The sequence below is a fragment of the Ipomoea nil genome, unplaced genomic scaffold (genome assembly GCF_001879475.1).
Source record: "Ipomoea nil cultivar Tokyo-kokei standard unplaced genomic scaffold, Asagao_1.1 scaffold2826, whole genome shotgun sequence".
Lineage (NCBI taxonomy): Eukaryota > Viridiplantae > Streptophyta > Magnoliopsida > Solanales > Convolvulaceae > Ipomoea > Ipomoea nil.
This window is the reverse complement of record NW_017619254.1, coordinates 2,843-25,055: the sequence shown is the minus strand read 5'-3', so window position 1 is coordinate 25,055 and position 22,213 is coordinate 2,843. Positions and strand designations below refer to the sequence as shown.

At 34.3% G+C, this 22,213-nt stretch overlaps 3 protein-coding genes and 1 long non-coding RNA gene across 5 annotated transcripts; 2 read left to right on the top strand and 2 right to left on the bottom strand.

Moving 5' to 3' along the window:
* The first annotated feature begins 706 nt into the window (after positions 1-706).
* Positions 707-4,288, top strand: LOC109158955 (universal stress protein PHOS34-like). Of its 2 annotated transcripts, none has more exons than XM_019306897.1 (2): positions 707-1,621; positions 3,934-4,288. In XM_019306897.1, the coding sequence occupies exons 1-2, from the start codon at positions 895-897 to the stop codon at positions 3,939-3,941; spliced, it is 735 nt and encodes a 244-aa protein (XP_019162442.1). In that variant the 5' UTR covers positions 707-894; the 3' UTR covers positions 3,942-4,288. The 2 variants fall into 2 exon arrangements, with proteins under 2 accessions (XP_019162442.1, XP_019162441.1); XM_019306896.1 differs by having other exon boundaries at positions 714-1,621; positions 3,975-4,288.
* A 3,191-nt stretch (positions 4,289-7,479) lies between these two features.
* On the bottom strand, positions 7,480-8,613 carry LOC109158836 (zinc finger protein CONSTANS-LIKE 9-like). The gene is made up of 2 exons (XM_019306730.1): positions 7,889-8,613; positions 7,480-7,804 (listed from the first exon to the last, which is right to left on the bottom strand). The coding sequence occupies exons 1-2, from the start codon at positions 8,423-8,425 to the stop codon at positions 7,742-7,744; spliced, it is 600 nt and encodes a 199-aa protein (XP_019162275.1). The 5' UTR covers positions 8,426-8,613; the 3' UTR covers positions 7,480-7,741.
* A 4,517-nt stretch (positions 8,614-13,130) lies between these two features.
* On the top strand, positions 13,131-16,266 carry LOC109158709. The gene is made up of 11 exons (XM_019306608.1): positions 13,131-13,274; positions 13,600-13,662; positions 13,872-14,142; positions 14,229-14,325; positions 14,397-14,521; positions 14,601-14,685; positions 14,778-14,910; positions 15,034-15,321; positions 15,412-15,645; positions 15,736-15,882; positions 16,138-16,266. The coding sequence occupies exons 1-11, from the start codon at positions 13,131-13,133 to the stop codon at positions 16,264-16,266; spliced, it is 1,716 nt and encodes a 571-aa protein (XP_019162153.1).
* Positions 16,267-18,216: 1,950 nt separating this feature from the next.
* On the bottom strand, positions 18,217-18,847 carry LOC109158663. The gene is made up of 2 exons (XR_002050428.1): positions 18,784-18,847; positions 18,217-18,617 (listed from the first exon to the last, which is right to left on the bottom strand). It is a non-coding gene; the product is annotated as an uncharacterized LOC109158663 (long non-coding RNA).
* Positions 18,848-22,213: the final 3,366 nt, after the last annotated feature.

Below are 22,213 nucleotides of genomic sequence, written 5' to 3'. Positions count from 1 at the left end.
TTGAGTTTGGAATGGTAAGGAATAATGAGTATATTGACAAATATAACCCTACACAATAATAATAATAAAAGTAATCAATAAAGAATGATAAAGGTAAAATTGTCATATTAATTTTCCATGAAAAACAAAATACCTAGAATGAGCTAGGAATTTGTTTTGTTCATTCTCAAGGAAAACTTTTTCCAATGAAAAATATTTTCCATCCAACAAAACAACATAAAACATCGTTTTCCTTCACTTTTAAAAAAATATTTTCCACTCGAAAAATGTTTTCTATCCAACCAAACACCTCCTTATTGTTGGGATAAATGCCCAAATTGAGATTCTTGCAAGTTGCAACTGTAGTGTAGTGCATTGAACAGTGAGTTTGCAGGCTGAGTGCATCCAAAGACCAAAATGTTAGTCACAAAGTGGTTCAGATAATGCACAACCAAACGTGCAGCTTTTACAGAACACAACAACTCATCCACAAATTCACTTTAACCAAGGCTAGATCCTCCCAAGTATTTACCCCTTAATTTATTATATGAGTACGAATAGAATTGTTCGTACAAGACATTTATAAAAACTAAAAAACCGAATTATACTATCAAATCATTAGATAATTTTCACGTAATTCAAGTTAATAATATTTCGTTCATTTATTTTTAAAAGAAAAAGAAATTTACAAAATTGACCATTTCCTGGCGAACTCAAGAAGCTTCCAATCCCTTATACCTTTCATCATCGTTCTTCCCAGCATAGACATACTCGCAATCCTCCACGCAAACAACACTATAATCAGACAAAAAGATCTAAACTTATCCACCATTACTCCTCATTTCATTAATTCCCACAAAACTTTTGCAATTTATTTCATTTCTGCATTCGTTTTTTTTTTTTAAACAAATAATAATGGCGTCACCGAGAAACCCACGGGTGGTGGTGGAATCTGAGCATCCGCCGACGGTGATTACGCACCAGCCAGCTTCCCCTCGCTTCCCTCCCGGCACACCCACCTCCCGGGCCCACCGGAAGATCGCCATCGCAGTCGATCTCAGCGATGAGAGCGCTCACGCCGTGAAGTGGGCGGTCCAAAATTATCTCCGTCCAGGGGACGCCGTCATCCTCCTCCACGTCCGCCCTACCTCCGTCCTCTACGGCGCTGATTGGGGCGCCATCGATCTCTCCATCGACACCGAGGCCGCCTCCGCCGGCGACGAGGAAGCTCAACAGAAGGTCGAGGACGACTTCGACAATTTCACCACTACTAAGGCCAACGATGTGGCGCAGCCGCTGGTGGATGCGAATATTCCGTTCAAGATCCATATTGTGAAGGACCACGACATGAAGGAGAGGCTGTGCTTGGAAGTGGAGAGGCTGGGGTTGAGCACCATGATCATGGGAAGCCGAGGATTCGGCGCTTCTAGGCGCAACACCAAAGGCCGGCTGGGGAGCGTTAGCGATTACTGCGTCCACCACTGCGTTTGCCCTGTTGTGGTGGTGAGATATCCCGATGAGAAAGATGGCCGTGCAGCCTCCGGCGGCGGTTCAGCCAAAGCTGCGGCCAAGGACACTTTAGGGCTTCACCCTGTCCCAGAGGAAGAGCCCATATATCATGATGCCTCCGACAAGGCTACAGGTATCTGTTCTTTACACACAATTCTTTAATGTAAATATATGCATTTTGTTTGCTTTTAATTGCTGTATTTATTTATTATAGCGATTGCCCCAAATATTGCACCTATGTTCAATCATTAGTTCTTCGACACTTATTGAAGTACAACTAGCGCTTTGTCTAATTGATGTGGTGGATTGGATGTTCATTTTAGCAATGTGCTGGAGATTAACTCAAAGGTTGCAACTTTATTATGATCATCAATGCTTTGTAGTTGTGTTATCTGGCCTCCTAAGTCTTCATAATAGTGAAAACATAACTACCTCTTTGTTTAATTGATGTGGTGGATTGGATGTTGATGTTAGCAGAGTGCTCGGGATTAACTCAAAGGTTGCAACTTTATTTGGATCATCAATGCTTTCGAGTTGTGTTATCTTTTGAGTCTTCATAATAGCGAAACTTGATAACCTAGGGGGCTTAATTGGATGGTTTACACGTAGGTTATTTTGAAGTGCAGGCAATTAAGTATAGTCTGCAATCAGAATGAGGAAGTAGTTTATTGTGCAAACTGATGCTACATATTGTGTGAATAAGTTGACGGTTAGAAAAACTTCGTTTTATTTTCAATTGTTTGATATAGGTGTAGGATGATTACTTGAAATTCATGTATGCATCTATTTTGTTGACAAGTGCCATGGATTTCTTGGTGAGAGTAGAGGATGATGTGACTCTTTCTTATAGGGTTAAGTTAGTTGTTTGGTGTTTGTTTATATTGATTTGAAATTGATCTAAAACAAGTTGAGTGTTGATAAATTCACAATCTAGTATGAAGTTTTCTTTGGTTGGGTGGAATTTGGGTGAAGGTTTGTGTTGGCATAGTTTTAAAAAGTTGACTAAGGGCCCTTTTCTTCCCCGTTTCCTTCCTCCTATGATGATTTAAAAAAAAAAAAAAAAAAAAAAAAAAGAAGTAATTAAACTCTGCCCTTTTGTCTAGGATCTTTGATGACTTTTCCAAATGAGGTATTCTAGGAACCTTGGTGGTTATCAAAAAAAATGTTGGAGGTCCTTCATATCTTTACTTCGAATTTGTATAGAGAAAAACTGGGATCTTGAGTTTATTTCCTTTGAAACTACTGGTATTCCTTTTAGTATCTTATCATTGGAACTGGCTATCTTGCTGTGAGGTAATGGTGGCGAAGGCAGAAAATTTGTGTCATTAGAGACTAGTTATAACAACAGTAACATGACGGGCTGGAGAATCATTGTAGGGAAGATCAGAGCAGTTATGGTTAAAGAACAATAGGAAAACAATAGTTATAAACCTTAAGATCAACAAACTTAGACGGTTCACAACCACCCAATATAAGCTTCATTTTCAGGAATTCCCTGGCTGGCATTGCTTTGTATATCAGTAATCAGAACTCCTTTACCTTAAAGATTCAAGCAATTAGGTGTAAGAACGCTATGGAAACTCATCATACATGATTCATCCACAGATAATAGTGATTTTGACCCGAAAGGGTATAGTTTCTATGTTGCAAGCTCTGCTTGAATAGGAACACAGTTTTGGGAAAAGGTTAAATAAGCCCTCGAACTATATACGAAAAAGTAATTAGGCCTCTAAACTTTAAAAAGTTGCAATTAAACACATTAATTTGTTGATTTGATGCAATTAAACCAATTAGCCAGTTACGGATGGAGAAGCCATCTGGATGGAGAAGCGCTGGAGAAGACAAATAGGCGCCATAGAAGATTTACCACTGATGACTATTATATTTTTTTTAAAATAATTTTTAATTTGTCTTTTTAATTAAAAATTCATACATCATCATATTTTTACTTGTTTTACCAAAGGTTTACTGGATAATTGACTTAATTGTAACAACTAACAATTTGACAAGTTATCGGTTTAATTGCATCAAATTGATGAGTTGATGTGTTTACTTGCAACTTTTAAAGTTCAGAGGCCCAATTGCTTTTTCTTATATAGTTTGAAGGCCCATTTGACCCTTTTCCCCAATTTTTTTTAACGCCTAAGGAATTTGGTTTTTGGTGACAAATGGTAATCCATGACTATGGCTCCTTGTGCATAATCTTATGTTTGTTGGTGCAAGTTAGTATATCTCTTATGTATTTAGTCATCAACAACTTGTGTATCATTGTGACAATATGCCCTCATTATGCCTCACTCTCCGCATATGGGGAGGCTTCTCTACTTACCAAATGGAAAATTAAACTAAGATGTTCCCTTTGCAGATCAAGTCTTGAAATAATATGGTATTTAACTATTTACCTTTTATATTATGCTAAGTGTTTTCATTTTTGATGTGAACAAGACAAATAACATCAGACTATATACATACATCACACGATGCAGATGCGTAGATGGCTTCTTCAGCAAATAGATGCTAAAGATGAGATGTTTGGAAACATATGAAATGATGTCAGCTGGTTGTGGACCTATGCCTCATCAAAGAAACGGATTTGGTGGTGTTGAGAGCTTTTGTTGTGCTAGCTTCTGGTTTGTACGCATTGTTTCAGGTCCATAAAATCTGGATTGATTGGTAAAGTCGATTGAGCATCTTTGCTCTGGTTTAGGTCTTTAAACAGGCTCCGCTGCTTTTCATGTACGGTACCCTTCAAGTTTGGTTGCATTCAACACGATAAATCTTGAAATGCTTCTCCTAAATACCCCCCATGCTCGTTGTTTCTTGCTTGTTTCGAGTTTAAATTCCGGGATGCATGTATGAGTGTTAATTTGAGAATAAAATTATGATTAGCATAATGGGTGGTGGCTTATAATCCCGGCCATCAAACAAAGAATATATTCCAAACATGAAACCAAGGGCTCAAAATCCTCAAATATATTGGGGTACAGCTTAGAAGTTTCAAGTCCAATCATTTGGAAAGTGGAGTGTTTCTGGATAGATTTTAAGTCTATAGCATCTATCTGCTGCGTTTGGCCACCCAGAAGATAATAAGTGGCTTTGAATTCTAGTACACTTCGGTCCTTTTAATGAAACCTACCTGGGAATCGAATATTATGTCTGTCTGTCAATCTGTTATCTTCAAATCAGCATAGTACACTAGAAGAAGCCTACACAACCACCTGCATTTGCTTATATTCCTGTCCCCCATTTATCAGGATTCAAGATTAGCTTATTCTGGTAATTCTGATCTTTATATAATCATATATAAGCAATATTCTATTATAAATAATATTGTTCAATATATGAAGAAAAAAAGAAAGATATTCTGAGAATATCTGAAGGAAGGGGTAGGTGGGATAGAAGAGACATAATTTGTGGCATTATTAGGATGATTTCTAAATTTTGTTTTAAGTTGAAGGTCTTCATCAAAGTGGGGACCTGTGGAACAGATCAGAAGAAAAACTAGGATTCAGAACAAAAATCTGGTTGGTTGCAACTTGCCAGCGGTATCAAAAACTATGTATATGTAGGTTCACATATTAGAGGCCGACAAAAATTGTTGATATAATTAATAAATTATTCATGGGAATTTGGAAATATAGGTTTTATATTTAATGATGAGAGATTATACTTTTCAGAATTGGATGAACAAGTAGGAGAAAAGTAAATAAAAGGAAGAATTCCTCCCTAAAAAAGGAAGAAGAATGATAGGAATTGAGACTCTTGAATGTTAAGCAATTGACTAAACAAAGAAACAAAACAAAACTTGAGATACACTACTACGGAAATGTGGGTGGCTATCATTTGCAAAGCCAAGGGTCTCTATGGCTATAAAACCCATAGATAAAAAAAAGATCAAGAAACAAAGAATCCCAAGATATATGTTTTAAATGCCCCATCATCTCCAAAAGGGTGGCTAAATAGGTGAAACATGATTCTCGTACCAAAAGGCCAATCATGAATTCTATTTTGGTGAACACTCTCTCGGTTAAGTCCATTGCATAGGATTTTCGTAGTGCGATTTACCTCTCTTTGTGTGGTTTGCAAGTTATTACACATGAGCGGGGTGTACTCCATGCACTCTTTTGGTTAGTGGAGATCGATGATTAATGATTTAAATGAAAAAAAATTAATCATTTAATGAGCTAGTAGTTTAAATGTACAATCATGTCCTATTTGTGTCGTATCATGTTCACTTGAAAACTGTTAATTAAACATGTCTACTTATTTAAATATTATATATGTTTGTGTTTATGTAAGTATCATGATTGAACGTTTATTACTACGTAAAAAAAAAAAAAAATACTATAACTAGCATGTTGTAAATGCAAAATTATATTTCATTAACCTTGTTTAACCATTAACATCACATTTTAAATCCACACAAGCAAGAGTGAACTTGACCCTCCAAGTCTACACCAAAAATAACAAGTTACGTTCCCGTTCAGTCATTTGTGGTTAAACTACGTATTGCGTGTCATTATAATATTGACAGCACTACAAATGACAAATCCATTAACACATACTCCAACCTCTAGTTGTTTGAATATGAATATTAAGAGTAATGGCATTCAAAAAAATAATGGTTGATGCCTTGATGGTGGAGAGATTTTCTAAAAGTGGCAATCACATAGTCGGTCGCGCCACACAAAAATTAAAAGTGTCACGCAATATGTGACCACCACAAGAATTTCCTTTCCCTGATTCTCTCCTTCCTTCCCTCCCTTTCTTGGGAAAAACCACCAATTAGTTTATGAGTACAACGTAGCCAATTGCAATTTGTTTACAAATAAGAATCGTGTTAAGCACGTGGCAGTGTCTGGGGGGCATTTTTATTAAAATTCTTCACTAGGATTCTCTCCCTCCCATCCCATTAAATATTATCTTCCACTAATTCTTTAATTTATTATTACTTGTTTAAGGCTTAAGATTCTTGGCATCCTATCTACCCAGGATTACAATCCCGAAATATTAGGTTAGGATATCTTTAACCTTAACACAATGTGTTCAGCTGTCATTTAATCTTGGATGGCAGACAATCTTAGCTTAGCAAAACATGTGCCTCTCGTTTCTATATTTATATTCTGGGTCCAGTTAGTTCAAGCTGAGCTTCATTATCGTATGAATATATTTTAAAGTACGGATGAAAAAGAGCAATCAAAACTTGTGGCGCAGGTGGGATTGGAATGGATACCACCACCCAGAAGGAGTGGCAATGCTTTCAATCAAATTAAAAACCAATATGTAGTTTGAGGTTCATTGCACGAGCCTATACTACTACCCATCCAAGTGGATTATATTGTGGGTTGTGACATCTTAGTCTTAGTCTAAAAAGCTTAGTTGGTAGCCACGGAAGAGAAACCAAACCAAAAGCACAAGAGGCCAAAACCTTAGTGTCATCTACATTTTTGTCTATGCCAAGACCTCATACCAATCATACATCCTTCTCTCTCTCTCTCTCGCCCATCATTTTGGTTGGTTTGATGTGAAACCCAACCATGGATTCTTCTATAACTCACCAACACGTATATCAAAGGATATTATTAAAAATTCAGTGTCACGACCAAAACAATGACCATATGAGCAAAGAATACAGTATGTGGTATAATATAATGGAAGGAGTTCCTTCGATATTCGGTTAGCATTTCACCTTAAAGTTACATTAGTAGGCCAGATACTAACAGTTAGCTATAGTACGTGATGAGATAACTATTACCACCACATGTTATGGGGTCCAATGAAAAGCCCCAAAATAGCAAGTTTACTTGGAACTAATGCGGACAAGCTAGGCTCATCTAATCATGTCTCAAAACTAAGCAACATATCATGGCATGAATTGATATCATCTTTGTGGAGTGAATGAGTGTAAGCTTGACTAATAAGTTATTTTCATCTTTAAGTGAAAGGGTATGGGCTGTGTCATCTTTTCCCCACTAATAATATATAAGCAAATTGGGCAAAACAAAACTGTCCATTTCAAGAAAATTGGTATTATAATACAAATACAAAGCATCAGCTAATCAACTAAGCAGATATTTTTAAAAGTTAAGAACAGTAGTTTAGAGACACTAAATAGCAAGTTGATTGGTAAGAAAAACTAAGCTAAGCTACCTTGGATGCCATTTACAAACTCAAGATTAATTATTGATGCAACAAACATCATCATATCACTGCAAATCATAAAAATTAAGTCTTTAATTTGCTTCTCTGTGGTTTATCTCCATGTCCATGACCTCGTAGTCCTTTGGTATGCATTCTCATCGGGTCTTTCGATTCCCTTTTAAATAAATTATGAAAGGAAGATAGTAAGAAACAGATATGGTGATGAAGATGAGAAGAGTGGGTAGCTAGGAATACTCACATCATAATGGGAACTGGCATTTTCATCTGTTCTTTTAGAGAGGAACCCATTTGGGTCTGTTTCTCTGTAAAATCTGGTGGAAGAATCTTCACTGCTGGAGGAAGTTGAAGGGAGGGAAGGAGGCTGCAGCTGAGTTGAAGAAGAGAATGGAACTACTTGATTATCATCATCCTCTTCTTCTTCTTCTTCATCATCATCATCATCTTCTTCTTCTTCTTCTCCACCATTTTCTCCCTCATTATCATCTTCTTCTTCATCCTCTGCGCCATTATTCTCAAGATCATGATCTACTGGAGCAGTGGTGGTGGAGTTTCTGGAGAAACAGGCCTGGCAAACAGAGACTGTGGGGCCGAGCTTGGGGCCTGAGCCTGTCCATGGCGTCTGGGATTGGCAGGCCTGGCAGAGAAGAGTTCTGGTGTGCTTGGCAACAAGGAAGTTGGCGGAGTGAACCCTTGCATCGCACTCCCAGCACAGATTGGCTTGATCTGAATCGCACAACACTCTTGCCGGAGACTTGCACAGTTCACATTTCTTCATTTCTCTGATGATCTTCTTACAGTCTTGAATCGCACAACACTCTCAATTTCTGGGGATATTTTTTGTACTAGTTGCTCCTCTGCTCTTTATTTATACACCAAGGTTTTAGGGGAATAAAGAAAATGTTTGCTTCTTTAATCACTTAAGAAGTTTAGTATATTTGCATATTTTAATGGAAGACCAAAAGGGGGTGGTGGGTGGGGAGGGGGGGAGAGGGGGGTGACAGGGGTATCTAATCTAAGGTTATATTTGAGAAAAGACTGAGCAGTTGAATATAGAGAATTAGTCCAAATGGTTATTTAAAGCATATTAGAGGCAGAATGACAGATAGATGTTAGGAGGATGATGAAATCATCATGAAAACTTACTGCTCCTTTAATTTGGTTCATCAAATATTCATGATGTCTCTCTTACTCATTCCCTTTTTACCACTACTATCTGAAAAGTGTGCAACAGTATACTGTATACCCACTCTTATATAATAGTTTAAGAATTATAAAGAAGTGGTCAACCTCAATCGAACTTGTGATTTTATGATACAAAAATCATACCTCACTCACTTGATCACCCTTTTAGGGTACTGTGAAAGTACTCTTTAGCATAGTGAGAACTGAGAAGTATGTTACACAATTTCAAAATTTTAATTTTGATGTTATTAAAATATTTAAAGATAACGAATTAAATAACACTATAAAATTTTGAGTCTCACAACACTTACAAAATTAGCCGTCAGCAAATCCCTCCAAAAGGTCTTTTCAAAGACACATTAATTCTTGTGTAGGAGTGTTGTAAATTTAAAATTAAAACGGGTACAGGTAAAAAGTAAAAGTTTTGTACATGAATATATAATTGTACTGAACATTAAACTTTAGCAAAAGTAAAAGGTAAAAAGAAAATGTAAATAGAAATATCAAATTATTGAAAAGGAAAGAAAAGATGCAGGCAAAGTGGTATAGACAGAATATGCGATCGTTATTTGTCGTACGGTAATTTGATTTGTGTGAGGCAGGCGTCTTCCGGTTCAAATCATTGTAGGGACACACATTTATTTCCTCTCCCATATGTTGAGGGAAAATTATAGTCCTACGACTAATGTGTGGCCGTTTAACGCGTAATTATATTCAATTTCCGCTATCATCATTAATATTATATACCTATAGCCTATAGTTTTTTTCTATTTTTCTTTTTTGAATTGAAAGAATATATAACACTATTAACTGCTACTTTACGTGTGAGTATGGCAGGTGGAATTTGGGAATTATTAAATGAATTCAACCGTAATTATATTGACCATGAGAAAGATGCGATATTGCGTTGATTCTGGATTGTGAGTTTTCACGGTGGGAAGCATTCGTGGCCCTGCACTGTCACTTCCTACACGATCTGGGCCACTCTCATCTTCTTCTACTAATAAATGCTCCATCAACATTTACCAACTTTAATTTGGGGTCTGATTGAATGAAAGTGACTCATTCATTTTTAATCAAAAGTTAAAAATTTGATATTTTTACTTCTGAGTATGGAGCAGCCAACTATCCCACTCAAAAAGATACGTACAATTCAACGAAAGAATTAATTATTGTGTCCGACGATAAAAACCTAGTTACACCTAACAAAAAACATTTACCCAACTTCCGCATAAAATCGCCACGACGGTGGGTTAGCCGACGCCAAGTCTCATCATATCACGAGTAATTCTGTTGAGCGCTTGTATTAAAATAAAGAATTGAGTGTTGGTTTTGGTGACATGACATTAGTGTGACAAAGTGAGTAATTTAGTGATTTTCTTGGTTTGAGTTAATCACTTATAGGAATTTGACCCTTTATCGATCTCTGCCTAGTAATCTCACTTCAAGCACCAATTAGTCTTAACTGGTTTGTGATCTAACTTTGATATCACTTGTTAGGATCAAACGCTAATCACTACGTCAAATGCTATATCTAGTAATAACTTTATTTTCTAATACTGTCATACATTTTCAAGAGCCAAAATATTGAACTTGACTCTTTATCAACCTCCGTTCAACAATCATTCTAATTATATGATGTTGAACTTGGCTCTTATTGGCCTTTGCCTGGTGGCATTTTCCTTTGTAGTTGTAGAGTGAATAATAATAAATAGTTTGTGATGAGGTAGAATATAATGTTGGATTTTGAGAGTTGGTAATTTCTAGAAACATCCATACAACGAATTGGGCTTAGAGATATGCGTGGCCCACGCATGAGTGCTCGCGGCTAGGGTGTGGTTTAAGGTCCATACTTGTCTAGAACATTGGCCCACCCTCGCATGTGAAACATCATATCTCAGCTTCATCAGACCTTATTACCTTAATCGCCGCCAGCTTGGTAATTATATTATTCATTGATTGAAATTGGCATACCAAATAATTGAGGAGTTGTATTTTTCATTATTTCGAAATGACATTGTGCTCAATAGGGCTCTGCCCGGAAATAGCTAGGTTCTAATAAGGTTCATTCATGTTTTTTTTTTTTTTTTTTCACTGTTGACAACTAACTTTAGAAGATAGCAAGTGGTTCCATTATGCATTCATCCTACATTGAACGATTTTTTTTTTTTTTTTTTTTTTGATATTTGGTTCAAATATTACAATCAAAAATTAAGTTCCGTGATGGCACAGTAAGTCCAATTCAACAAATTTTACAGATCTAGATAATTTAGGTATGATAGAGATGCATTGCACCAGACATCATTAAATGTAATTTAGTGCTTCACATAGAAAGTCGTTACGTTGCTGTTACACATTAGACAAGACCTCACTTTGGAGCTATTACTTGATGATTGTGTTTTGTCGCTTAATACTTCATGATAACCCGGCATGCTTCCATCAATTTGTATTGTGTTTTGACTATTTTCAACTCTTAATAACGGTAATCAGCTCGGATATGGATTAAACACATATTTAATGTATTAATTACGTTGTATTACATATATACAATACATAAATTTGTAGTTAGTCTAAAACAAGACTGAATTATATATGAATTAACAATGATATATGATCAATTGAAGTTGAGATGATATGAAGTAAAAGGCTTGAAGACATGTGAGGCGGGCAGGCGGCATAAGTCTCTATCAATTCCACATGCACACCCCTACTAATCTCCCTCTTGACATGACACTTTTCATTTGATGATTTAGTTTTTGATAATAAGTTAGTGGGCTTATCAAATGTTAGCTAGGTTTCTTGTGTGGGCTAATTTGATCCATCCATCTAGAATGATCCAGGGCTAACAAATGACGATGTCAAGATAAAAATGTAATATTTTTACACTTTCCTTTATAAGTAGCAAACATTTTATTCATAATTAGTATTAGATTTTTTAGTATAAGTATTATATTTTCATATTGATCCGACTTGTCTCACGAATAAGGATCCGTGAATCAATCTTGCACAAGAGTGACCCTATATATATTACTATTATTGTATCAAAAAGTTGAAGTGCCCTCAATTAGATAGATATAACTTTGTTAACTATGATGTCAATCTTATTTTAAACAAAAAAAATTATAATTATTTTATATAAAAATAAATAAATAAATAAAAATCTTAGATGCAACCGGCCTGGACTTTAGCCACCTCTACTACTTAGCAAGAATATAATATAATCTCAACTTTAGATTTCTTTGGTTTTTTCCTCACTTGTAATATCCATACGTACAAAATTCTGTTCAACCTTTTAATGATGATGAATAATGATGATGGGTACTATTGTACTAATTTTTATTTTTAATGAGGAATAGTTGTTATGAAACCGCGCGCAAGCTGACGAGTATACTATAGACGGTTCATACCAAATCTGTAATTAAATTAATTACTCCAATTTAGTTACATTATATTCTTCTAAAAGGCTGAACTCCAATCCTAAGGGCTTGGGCTTGGTTACATTATATTACCACGCGTAATCACCGTTTCTGATATTTATAATTGTTAAGACTAAACCTGATGAATTGATACGAACTTTATAATTTGTTTCGATTTTGTTTAGTCTTGATCTTCTGCCCAACAATATATATTTTTAAATCCGCTAGGGACGACTGTCCTGGCGCCGTCGCCGAGAAATGGCCGGATCGGATACGATGAACATTTGGGTTATAGTATATCATACATGGCATCAGCAAGTTTGGCTTGTATTCACTATTCACAAATGGTATTATCACTGTTGACTACAACTTTACAAATCTCTTATTATAATAAAGCAACAACTTTCTATCTAAACCATTTTCCCGCTCAAATGAAACGACGTCACTTCATATATATAAACTCAAGTCTACAGTAAATGGCGCTCAATAAAGATTAACGCGTGCAATTAAATTATGCCGGCTAATTTTTTGGTAATACCAACTAAAATAAAGCATTTTAAATAGACTTCTATTAGTTACAGACTTCTAAAGAGACTCTTTATATTAAAGACTTCTTCGAAAACATACTTCTCAAATCTCGAATAAATAAATATAAATACACTCATAATAAAGAGACTCAAGTCTGATCACCATGCTCTTGAAAACTGAAAGGTTGTCCGCAGCATTCATACTTCCAAGATAACATCATAGATTTTGAAATGCAGTATTACATTGTATATAAGCATATGACTATGGAGACATCCACTCCCCACTCCACCTTATCTTCAGTTTGTATCACCTGCCAAACAGAAGAAAGAAAACAAACAAATCAGCAAAGAAACCATGTCAATGTACGTAGCTGTAAAGGATATTGGTCCTCTCGATAGGGAGAAAGCCATCAGAGTAAAGTGTGTTATATGTTACGAAATCCCTGAAAAAGGGTCTACAGAGATTAAGAGTCGAGAAGTGTTGTTTTGCGATAAAGAGGTATGATGTTCAGTTTAATATTTTCTTTTACTGTTTAATTTTTAGGCTCTCCACAGATTTATGCTCAACCAAATATAGTGTTTAAACAGAATTTTTATCTACACATTATTGTTTTCTTTTTAATGTTTAACTAAGCTGTACATTATCTATGCTCTACATTTTCTAGGCTTTAAGCAGTTTTTTGCTATACAGATTTTTGTTTTCTTTTCACTGATTAACTATGCTATACATTATCTAGGCTTTAAACAAATTTTGATGTACACATTTTTGTTTTCTGTTCACTGATTAACTATGCTCTATGTTATCTATGCTCTACATTATCTAGGCTTTAAACAGAATTCTGATGTACACATTTTTGTACTCTGTTCACTGTTTAACTGTGTTCCAGGTTATCCTTATGAGCTATATTTTAGTATAGTGTGTAATATTTTATTTTACTGTTTAAAGTCTCTAAACCATTTTCTTGCTCTACCAAATCAAGGCGCTAAACAGATATTAAATCTACACTTTTTGTTTTCTCTTCAATGTTTAAGGTTTAGGGTTTAGGGTTATTTATTTATTTCTAATGTTTTATTTATTTCACTAACATTATTGTAGGGAACTTTCATTCATTTGAACATGCAAAATAACGATGTGAAAAAATATAACAATGTTTTCATAGAAGGGAAGCTGTATTCAGTCAAAAAAATTTTGGTCTTCACCCACTACTATATGTACAAAACTTGTGATCACAAGTATATGATCAGGCCAAACTATAAGACTCAGGTTAAGGCCATAAAATCCAAAGGTTTTCCTACTAAGATGTTTCAACTAAAAAACTATGACTCTTTGAAAGACCCTACTCAAGTGAATGACAAGGTTCTGTTTGGTAAGTATTTTGATCTTACTTTTGCTATTTTTCTTTGAACTATTTTTGTATTTCGTCTACTATTCATTTATTTTGTGATGATACAGATTTAATAGGCAGAGTTGTAGAGATCCATCCTCCAGTTGACAAGATAATAGTGGGTAGACCAGCAAAACTCATAGACTTTAAAATGGCTGATAATGAGTAAGTTTCATATTACAAATCTGTTCCTATATTTCAAGACATTAATTTTTTTCTAACACACTTGCCTATAGGGGAAATACCTTACAGTGCACTGTGTGGGACAGTCATGTTGCTGCCATGCTACCCTACTATGATGCAGGTCTTAAAGAACCATTAATTTTGGTACTACAGCTATGTCGGGCGAAGGTGGTCAATGGTAAGTTATAATGTTAGGTTATTCTTTTACACTATTTCTAGGTTTGCCAGTCTTCATTTACATCTATCATGCTAAATAGGTGAAGTCAGAATCACTAGCTGCTATGATGCTACCCAACTTCATTTCAATGCATCTTACCAGGAATTTGCTGATTTTAGGTCTCAGTAAGTGCCTAAATTTTTATTTATCTACACTCTACATTTTCAAAACTATTGTTTTACACATTTATACAATTGTTTATTAATTTTACCTGTAGGTTAACTGCTCCAAACAGTCCTTTGCGCAGTATAAGTACAGCAACAGTGCTGTCTCAATCAGCAGGCTTAGATGACTTTACCAGGGGTGCTTTGACTGTAACTACAGTATTTAATCTGTTGAAAAAGAAACAGGTTAGTCTCTATATTTATAAAGAGTCATAAATACAGTTTGGATACCTATCTCTTATTATAATAAGATAGATTACATATGAAAGACTAACCAATTAGTTTAAAACAAAAAAAAAAAAAATGCAGAATGGGGAGTTCTATGTACCTGCTGAAATTGTTGCAATTGAAGGTTCTTTCGGATGGATGTACATTTCTTGCATGTCACCGGGATCTAATAGAAAACTTTCAGACGAATCAGGTGAACTGATTTGTACCAATTGTGATAAGAAATATAAAGAAGGAATGGCAAGGTATCGGGTAAGAGTTATTGTTCTAGATAAAGGTCTAGATGATGCTCCCTTCCTATTATGGGATAGGGAGTGTTCTGAATTAGTTGGTATCCCAGCACACAGTTTGTACACAAAGTATAATAAGGTAAAATTAAATTTCTTCTAAACTAAACACGTACATACAGAGTCTGAGATGATATTTCTTACTAGAATGTATTTTATTTTTTTTGGTTAGGTTTCTGACATTCCAAAAGAATTGGAAACATTAGTGGGTATGAGAATGGTATTTAGGATATCATTAAAAATGGAGTTCATGAAGGGAGCTAATTCAGCGTACACTGTTATGAAAGTTCTAAGGGATGAAGCCTTAGTGTCAGCATACTGTTCTAAACTGATTGAAGACCAAGACAAGGACATGATATCAAAAATGTTAGATGAGGACGAGGAGGAAGAGGAGGACTCGGATCAGGTTTTGCTTATTTTATAAAGTCAAATAAAGTTGTACAGTTTTAATCTTATGGTTGACAGGTTTTAGACTAAACTTTATTTTAATATGCAGGAAGCTTCAAATGGAGACAATGAGGTCAACAGTCCATTAAATCTACATCAGTCTCAAAGCCTAGACAATGATCATTCAGAGGCAGATGGTGTGAAGCGATCGCTTATGGACCAGTTTTCATCCTCTAGCAAGAAGGGAAAAACTGTGGTGGTTAAACAAGAAAAAATCTGAGCTGTTCTGGGATACTACAAACTATTACCACATTATTGTGGTTTTTTTTTTTAATATTTTTAAAATGATCATTTGCCATGTTAAATTGGACTGTGTTTGTCCTGAACAATTTCATGTTATTGAGATCTATGATTAGACTATTTACCTTTGTTTTTTACCTATGATTTTTGGTAAACATTCATTACACTATGTTTATTACATATACTGTTAGATGTATGAATCTGAATGCAGGACAAGAAAGAAGCAACCACAGGGAAGCAACCACAAGGAATCAAACACAAGGAATCAATCACAAGGAATCAAGCACAAGGAATCAAGCACAAGAATATGGTAGTTAAGGAAGCAAACACATTCAACTAGTGTAACACACAAGGGTTTTCAATTACTAATCTGTAGCAATCTGCTATTTTGAAAACTGTACTCTATCAATTATTAAGTCTGAATTCTTAATTGGACTCTATCAAATGTAATCAAACTTATTATTTACAATGGTAACAGACTGTTCTGGTACTTTACAACTCACACACTTTAAATGTAGAGCATTAGCAAACTATCATCCAAAAAGTGTACAACTTAGTCTTTGATCAGTATGATACAACAAAAAAAGATATATGCAATGAAAATGGACTCTATCAAATGTAATCAAACTTATTATTTACAATGGTAACAGACTGTTCTGGTACTTTACAACTCACACACTTTAAATGTAGAGCATTAGCAAACTATCATCCAAAAAGTGTACAACTTAGTCTTTGATCAGTATGATACAACAAAAAAAGATATATACAATCAAAATGGTTATTTATACAGACAAACATTGGTAATTAAAATAATGGTTTTTTCTCGACCAAAAAAAAAAAATAAGTTATTTACATTGGAAACATCGTACTCTATTAAAATAATTAACTCACACACTCTAAATATCATCACTGGCAAACTATAATGAAAAGAAACTGCCTACACTTTTAAGTTTAAGCAGTTTGAAATTAAGTTTTAAATAAAAGAAACTGCTCACACTTTTGACTTTATTTATTAAGTTTCTGTATATTTTTGGTGTTTTTATGCATCAAAAAACAAAGAACAAACACAATACACTTATCATTCGTATATCTTTAAATAAACATTATTTAAAGAGTAAAAAAAATAAAAACTCAGCATAAATTCACTTGGTCAGTTTCAAATGAAATTACATTTTAAGAAGTCAAATGTATACCGAACCCAAATCAAGCCTAGAAATGTCAATTAAAAACTCATACACAGGTAAATTTGAAATAGAGGAGTGACACTGCAAGTAACTTCCTCATTACAAAATAAAACTGTTGTTTTCAAATTACAAGATGTATGATCATGTCTATCTGAAACCAAAGTACACAATCTGGGACTAACACTGTTGACATGAGGAAAAGTACATATCACACCTAATGTTAACACTACATAACAGTACATAGGACTCATAACAGTACAATTCAGACTAATTGTGATAAAATGTGAATACAAAATAAACAATTCAAAGTAATGTCTATTTGTGTTTTTTTTTAACATAACTATTACATTGGTCAAATTTCTAAAGAAGAAAAGTGTATAAATAACTCAATTAAATCCTAAACCACCAATCAAAACAACCTTTAAACAGTATATTCTTTCTATTCAGTTTTATTCTATTCAAAATATACTAAATAGAATATATTTAGGATAAATGAGTAAAAACATTTGGTAAACTGCAATCCATTGAAGTAAATATAATTTAAAACTGTTACACATTGAAATTTTACAATGAGTAGTAAAACTGCTCTTTTAGCATTACAAAGTCAGACTGCTTTGGAACTGGATCAGCACAGTACATATGAGAAAAACTTTGACATTTTAGGCCTAACAACTTGGACATCACAGTACATATCAGATAACCTTTGGAAGATAAATTGGATGTACTAAATATTAAAAACGCAAAAACTATTTATATGAATAATAATTAAGGCTTATCAACCAAAAAGGGAAATAGACATGTAAAATGGTTTCTCTGCAATCCACTAAGTTGCTGTTTACAGTTAGGGCATCAGAACTGTAACTTCATCATTTGCCAAAGCTTAGAAAAAATGTTAGTCACAACTAAAATGATGAAGTTATTAGGATAACCTGGAACATTGAAAAGACCAAAAAAAAAGTGTAAACACAAAATCTGTTTACAGACTAGACAATAATTTATAGCATAGATAATGTACAGCATACTTAACCAGTCATCAGAAAACAAAACTCTGTACATCATAAACTAAATAATTAAAAGAAAGTGGAACATGTGTATTCAATATCATAAAAACTAATTGGCTTTGTTGTTTTCCAATAAAAAATGAAGAGTCATATCATTGCTTTTCATCATTACTATTACACTGCACTCTTAAATGCTAAAAACCCAATAAAAGCTTAACCTATTTGAATACAACTATTTCTAATACAAATAAAATCACAACAAAACACAGGAACATAAACAATAACAGCTCAGATATGAGGAAAATAGTTGCTTCTACAATAATAGGAAGCAAAAGGAAGCAAACATTCGACAATCAAGGTACCATAAACACTGCTTGAAACTGAAAATTTATACTTTACCTAAGAATTTTTGGTTCATTGCACAAATTTACACCTATTGAACTCTGTTGATGCCTGCTTACCTTCCCACCTTTGAATGTGTACATATAGATCTAACAACTACACCTCTGTAATTAAATTAGGTATCATTTGGTTAGTGTATAATATCCTAGGAATACTAAGAAGCCAATAATGTCTGATGTTAGGTATATAGAGAATAATACAAAAAACAAATTAAAGATCTAGAATATGTTAAATATTCTAAGATAAGAATTTAGACAAACAAATTTGTACTCTTAAACTTATCTTGCATTTCAGTCCTTTAATCTGCATCTAAGTCATGAACACCGTACGGACCCATTTTTCTTATCTGCTTGATCTAGAATTAGGAAACAAAAAAAAAATATTAAATTTGATCTACAATTAGACGGTAAGACTTAATCTATAAGCAAATACAAACTACGATAGGGTATAAGACTTGCTTACCTTACATCTGATGTAGTCGAATAGGATAGTAATTGAAGATTGAGATACGAAGCTTGACGTTAGAACCTTAAAAATGCCGATCCGATTCTAAAAACCAAGATCGGAGATTAATAGTTCAGATCCTCGAACAACAACTAAACCGATCTCAGTGTGGTTTTCACAAATGAACCCTAATCGGATCTTACTGCAATCGGTTTAGGGGTTGAGATCTTCTACGAATTAAAGAAGATCTCAACACTGTAATGGCAGATGACGAGTTCTACTGTCGGAGATGGGGTTTTTTGTCTGAACAGATAGAGAGATAAGGTTAGGTAGATGTGAGAAGATGCTAGCTGTACGAGAGTGTGGAAGAGAATGGATCAAGAAATGGCAGATCCATCTAGAAGACCCCTAAATGCAAATGACAGTATTCTAACATTATATTTGGTATAATTAGTAGGTAAATTTTGCTTTGTTTTTTTAATTATAGAATTATTGGTCAAATCTAGGTTGTGGATAATGGTCCACAATATTGTGTGAACAATTGGTCCATCATCTACATTTTTAATATACTCAAAGTATATTTAAATGTAATTTATTTATTTTTTTTGAATGTTAAATTAATTTATTTCAATCACTTAAGTTATAATTTTTAAACTTATGGTACATTATATACAATTATGTACACTAGGTAGAATAAAAAGTCACTTTCACAATATATAACTTACGTAGCTCAATTTTCAGAAATTAGTATATTACAAATGTATTTTATTTGGAATTATTTTGATAATCATATCGTTATGTTTAAAAGTAAAGGTACTTATCTATGAATATTTGCACCTTTTAATTGCAGAAAATGTTGAAAATTCTCCGGTTACAAGTACTCTAACGCTATTTTGAAAAAAAATAGCTCAAAGTTACATACGGAATGCACACCACTACAAGTGGGTACTTCAAGTGATACACCAAAAAGTGGTCTAACAACAGGTAAACGCTCATGTCTTTTCAAATGTAATACCGTTTGGCATTTACTTAGGTCTAATACACTGTTTAGAATTTATTATTATTTTTTTTAACATTATTGGAAACCTGCAGTGAATCCAGAGAGTATAAATATAAATATGAGTACATGCCTCATGGAATATACGACAAGCAAAAGTAACTCCAGACATTTTGTATTAGGGGGCAGAACTCCCTATTCATCCTGTACAACAAGCTCTACACTTCCCGGTTAGTTATATTAAGGCATATACTTAATATTATTTATTTCATATCAGAACTCGGATATCATCAATGACAGACACAAAAAATTTTCATTTGTTGCAGAGGGTACAATAACTATGTCGAACAGCACACGATCACCTCTACAAAATATATCAAACCGTAAGTTCTAAAGTTCGATCTATTTTTAAGTTTGCTTAAGTAGTTATTTTTATTATTGACCTTTTTTTTCTACTTAAAATAAAGTCGCTACCAGACAATGCAACAAGAGTCCATGCATGAATGAGGGTAAAGACCATAGCCAAGATAATGTGGTCAACCGCGATTTGTTTCAAGATTTTGAAGAAGTTTGCAATACTAATCGCATTTTAGAACAAATGGAAGACACTTGTGGTAAGTTCAACATACACTAACATTTGCGAAGTTACTTTACAAAAAAAATGTTCAAGTTTATGTATTTAGTTGTTTAAATCAAATGTATTACTGTATCGTAGGATTGGTCGAAATTCGCAACAACCTATACAACATATTCCAAATGGTAATTCCTTTATTATTTAGAATCTTACGTAAATTCAAAATTATTTTATGTGTACGTTATTATGTTTAGTGTAGAAACCAATCGCATTCACCTTTTTGATAATAATCAGTTCAATACGTGTATGCATAATATGAAATGTTTAAGGTCATCTTATATAATTGACCTAAATTATATTAATTATCAATGTAGTTGAATACAAAGATCTTGGTGATGCAAATAACAAGTGTCAACATTGTGGAGCGCTGTTTTGGCACGAAGAAAGGATAAACAAAACAGTTATTCATGGCACCCCAAGATATTCAATGTGTTGCAACAACGGTAAGATTAAATTGCCACCAAACCTGAGGCCACCAGATGCAATTTACAATCTATTTTTTGGAGAAGGAGAAAAAAGCAAGCAATTCCTGCAAAACATTAGAACATACAATAGTATGTTTTGCTTCACGTCCATGGGTGGTAAAATAGATTAGCAAACAAGAACGGTGGTCCACCAATTTTTAGGATAAATGGCCAAAACTTTCACTACATTGGTAGTCTCTTGCCGGTCGACGGGAAAAAACCCCATTTTGCCCAGTTGTATATATATGATACTAATAATGAACTTAGTAATCGTATCAATTCTGTAAGGTACGTACCTGTTAATTAATTATATGTATACGTACAAGCATATTATACCGCACATCCATTCATATTATATGTGCATAATTCAATTGATTTTTTTTGTCTCTTTCTAGGCCAGATGGTGAGCAAAACGGAATCCATGTAGAGATTGTTAATGATATTCAAGAAGTGTTGGATACATGTAATGTCTTGGTCAAATCATTCCGCATGGCACGATCTGAGCTACAAATGAATCCACTTGCTGAGGTCAAAATAAAATTGCTTGGGAAGAGATCAAAGGATGCCAGAACATACAATTTGCCGCAAGTTTCTGAAGTGGCAGCATTAATTGTCGGTGATATTGATACAAATATTGGAGAACGGGACATTATGGTGGAGACGAAAAGTGGCCTCTTGCAAAGAATTAGTGAATTAAATCCAGCTTACTTGCCGATGCAATACCCTCTGTTGTTTTCGTATGGTGAGGACGGATACAGGGAAGACATCCCTTCTCTACATTAAAAGGAAACACAACTGGTCGTCAAAGGATAAGTCCTCGAGAATATTTTGCATACCGTATAATGTCGAGGGTCTCTGAGGTATCTACTTTATTGCATTCAAAGAGGTTATTCCAACAATTTCTGGTAGATGCCTATACAATGGTGGAGTCAGGAAGGTTAATCTATATAAGGACACACCAAAAAAGTTTGAGTGCGAATCGTATAATTGCTTGAATGATGCATTAACACGCGGTGAAGTTGACCCCACTACTCAAGGAAAGAGAATAATATTGCCTTCGAGTTTTACAGGGGGTGCTAGATACATGATTCAAAATTACCAGGACGCCATGGCGATATGTAGATTGGTCGGATATCCTGATCTGTTTATCACATTCACATG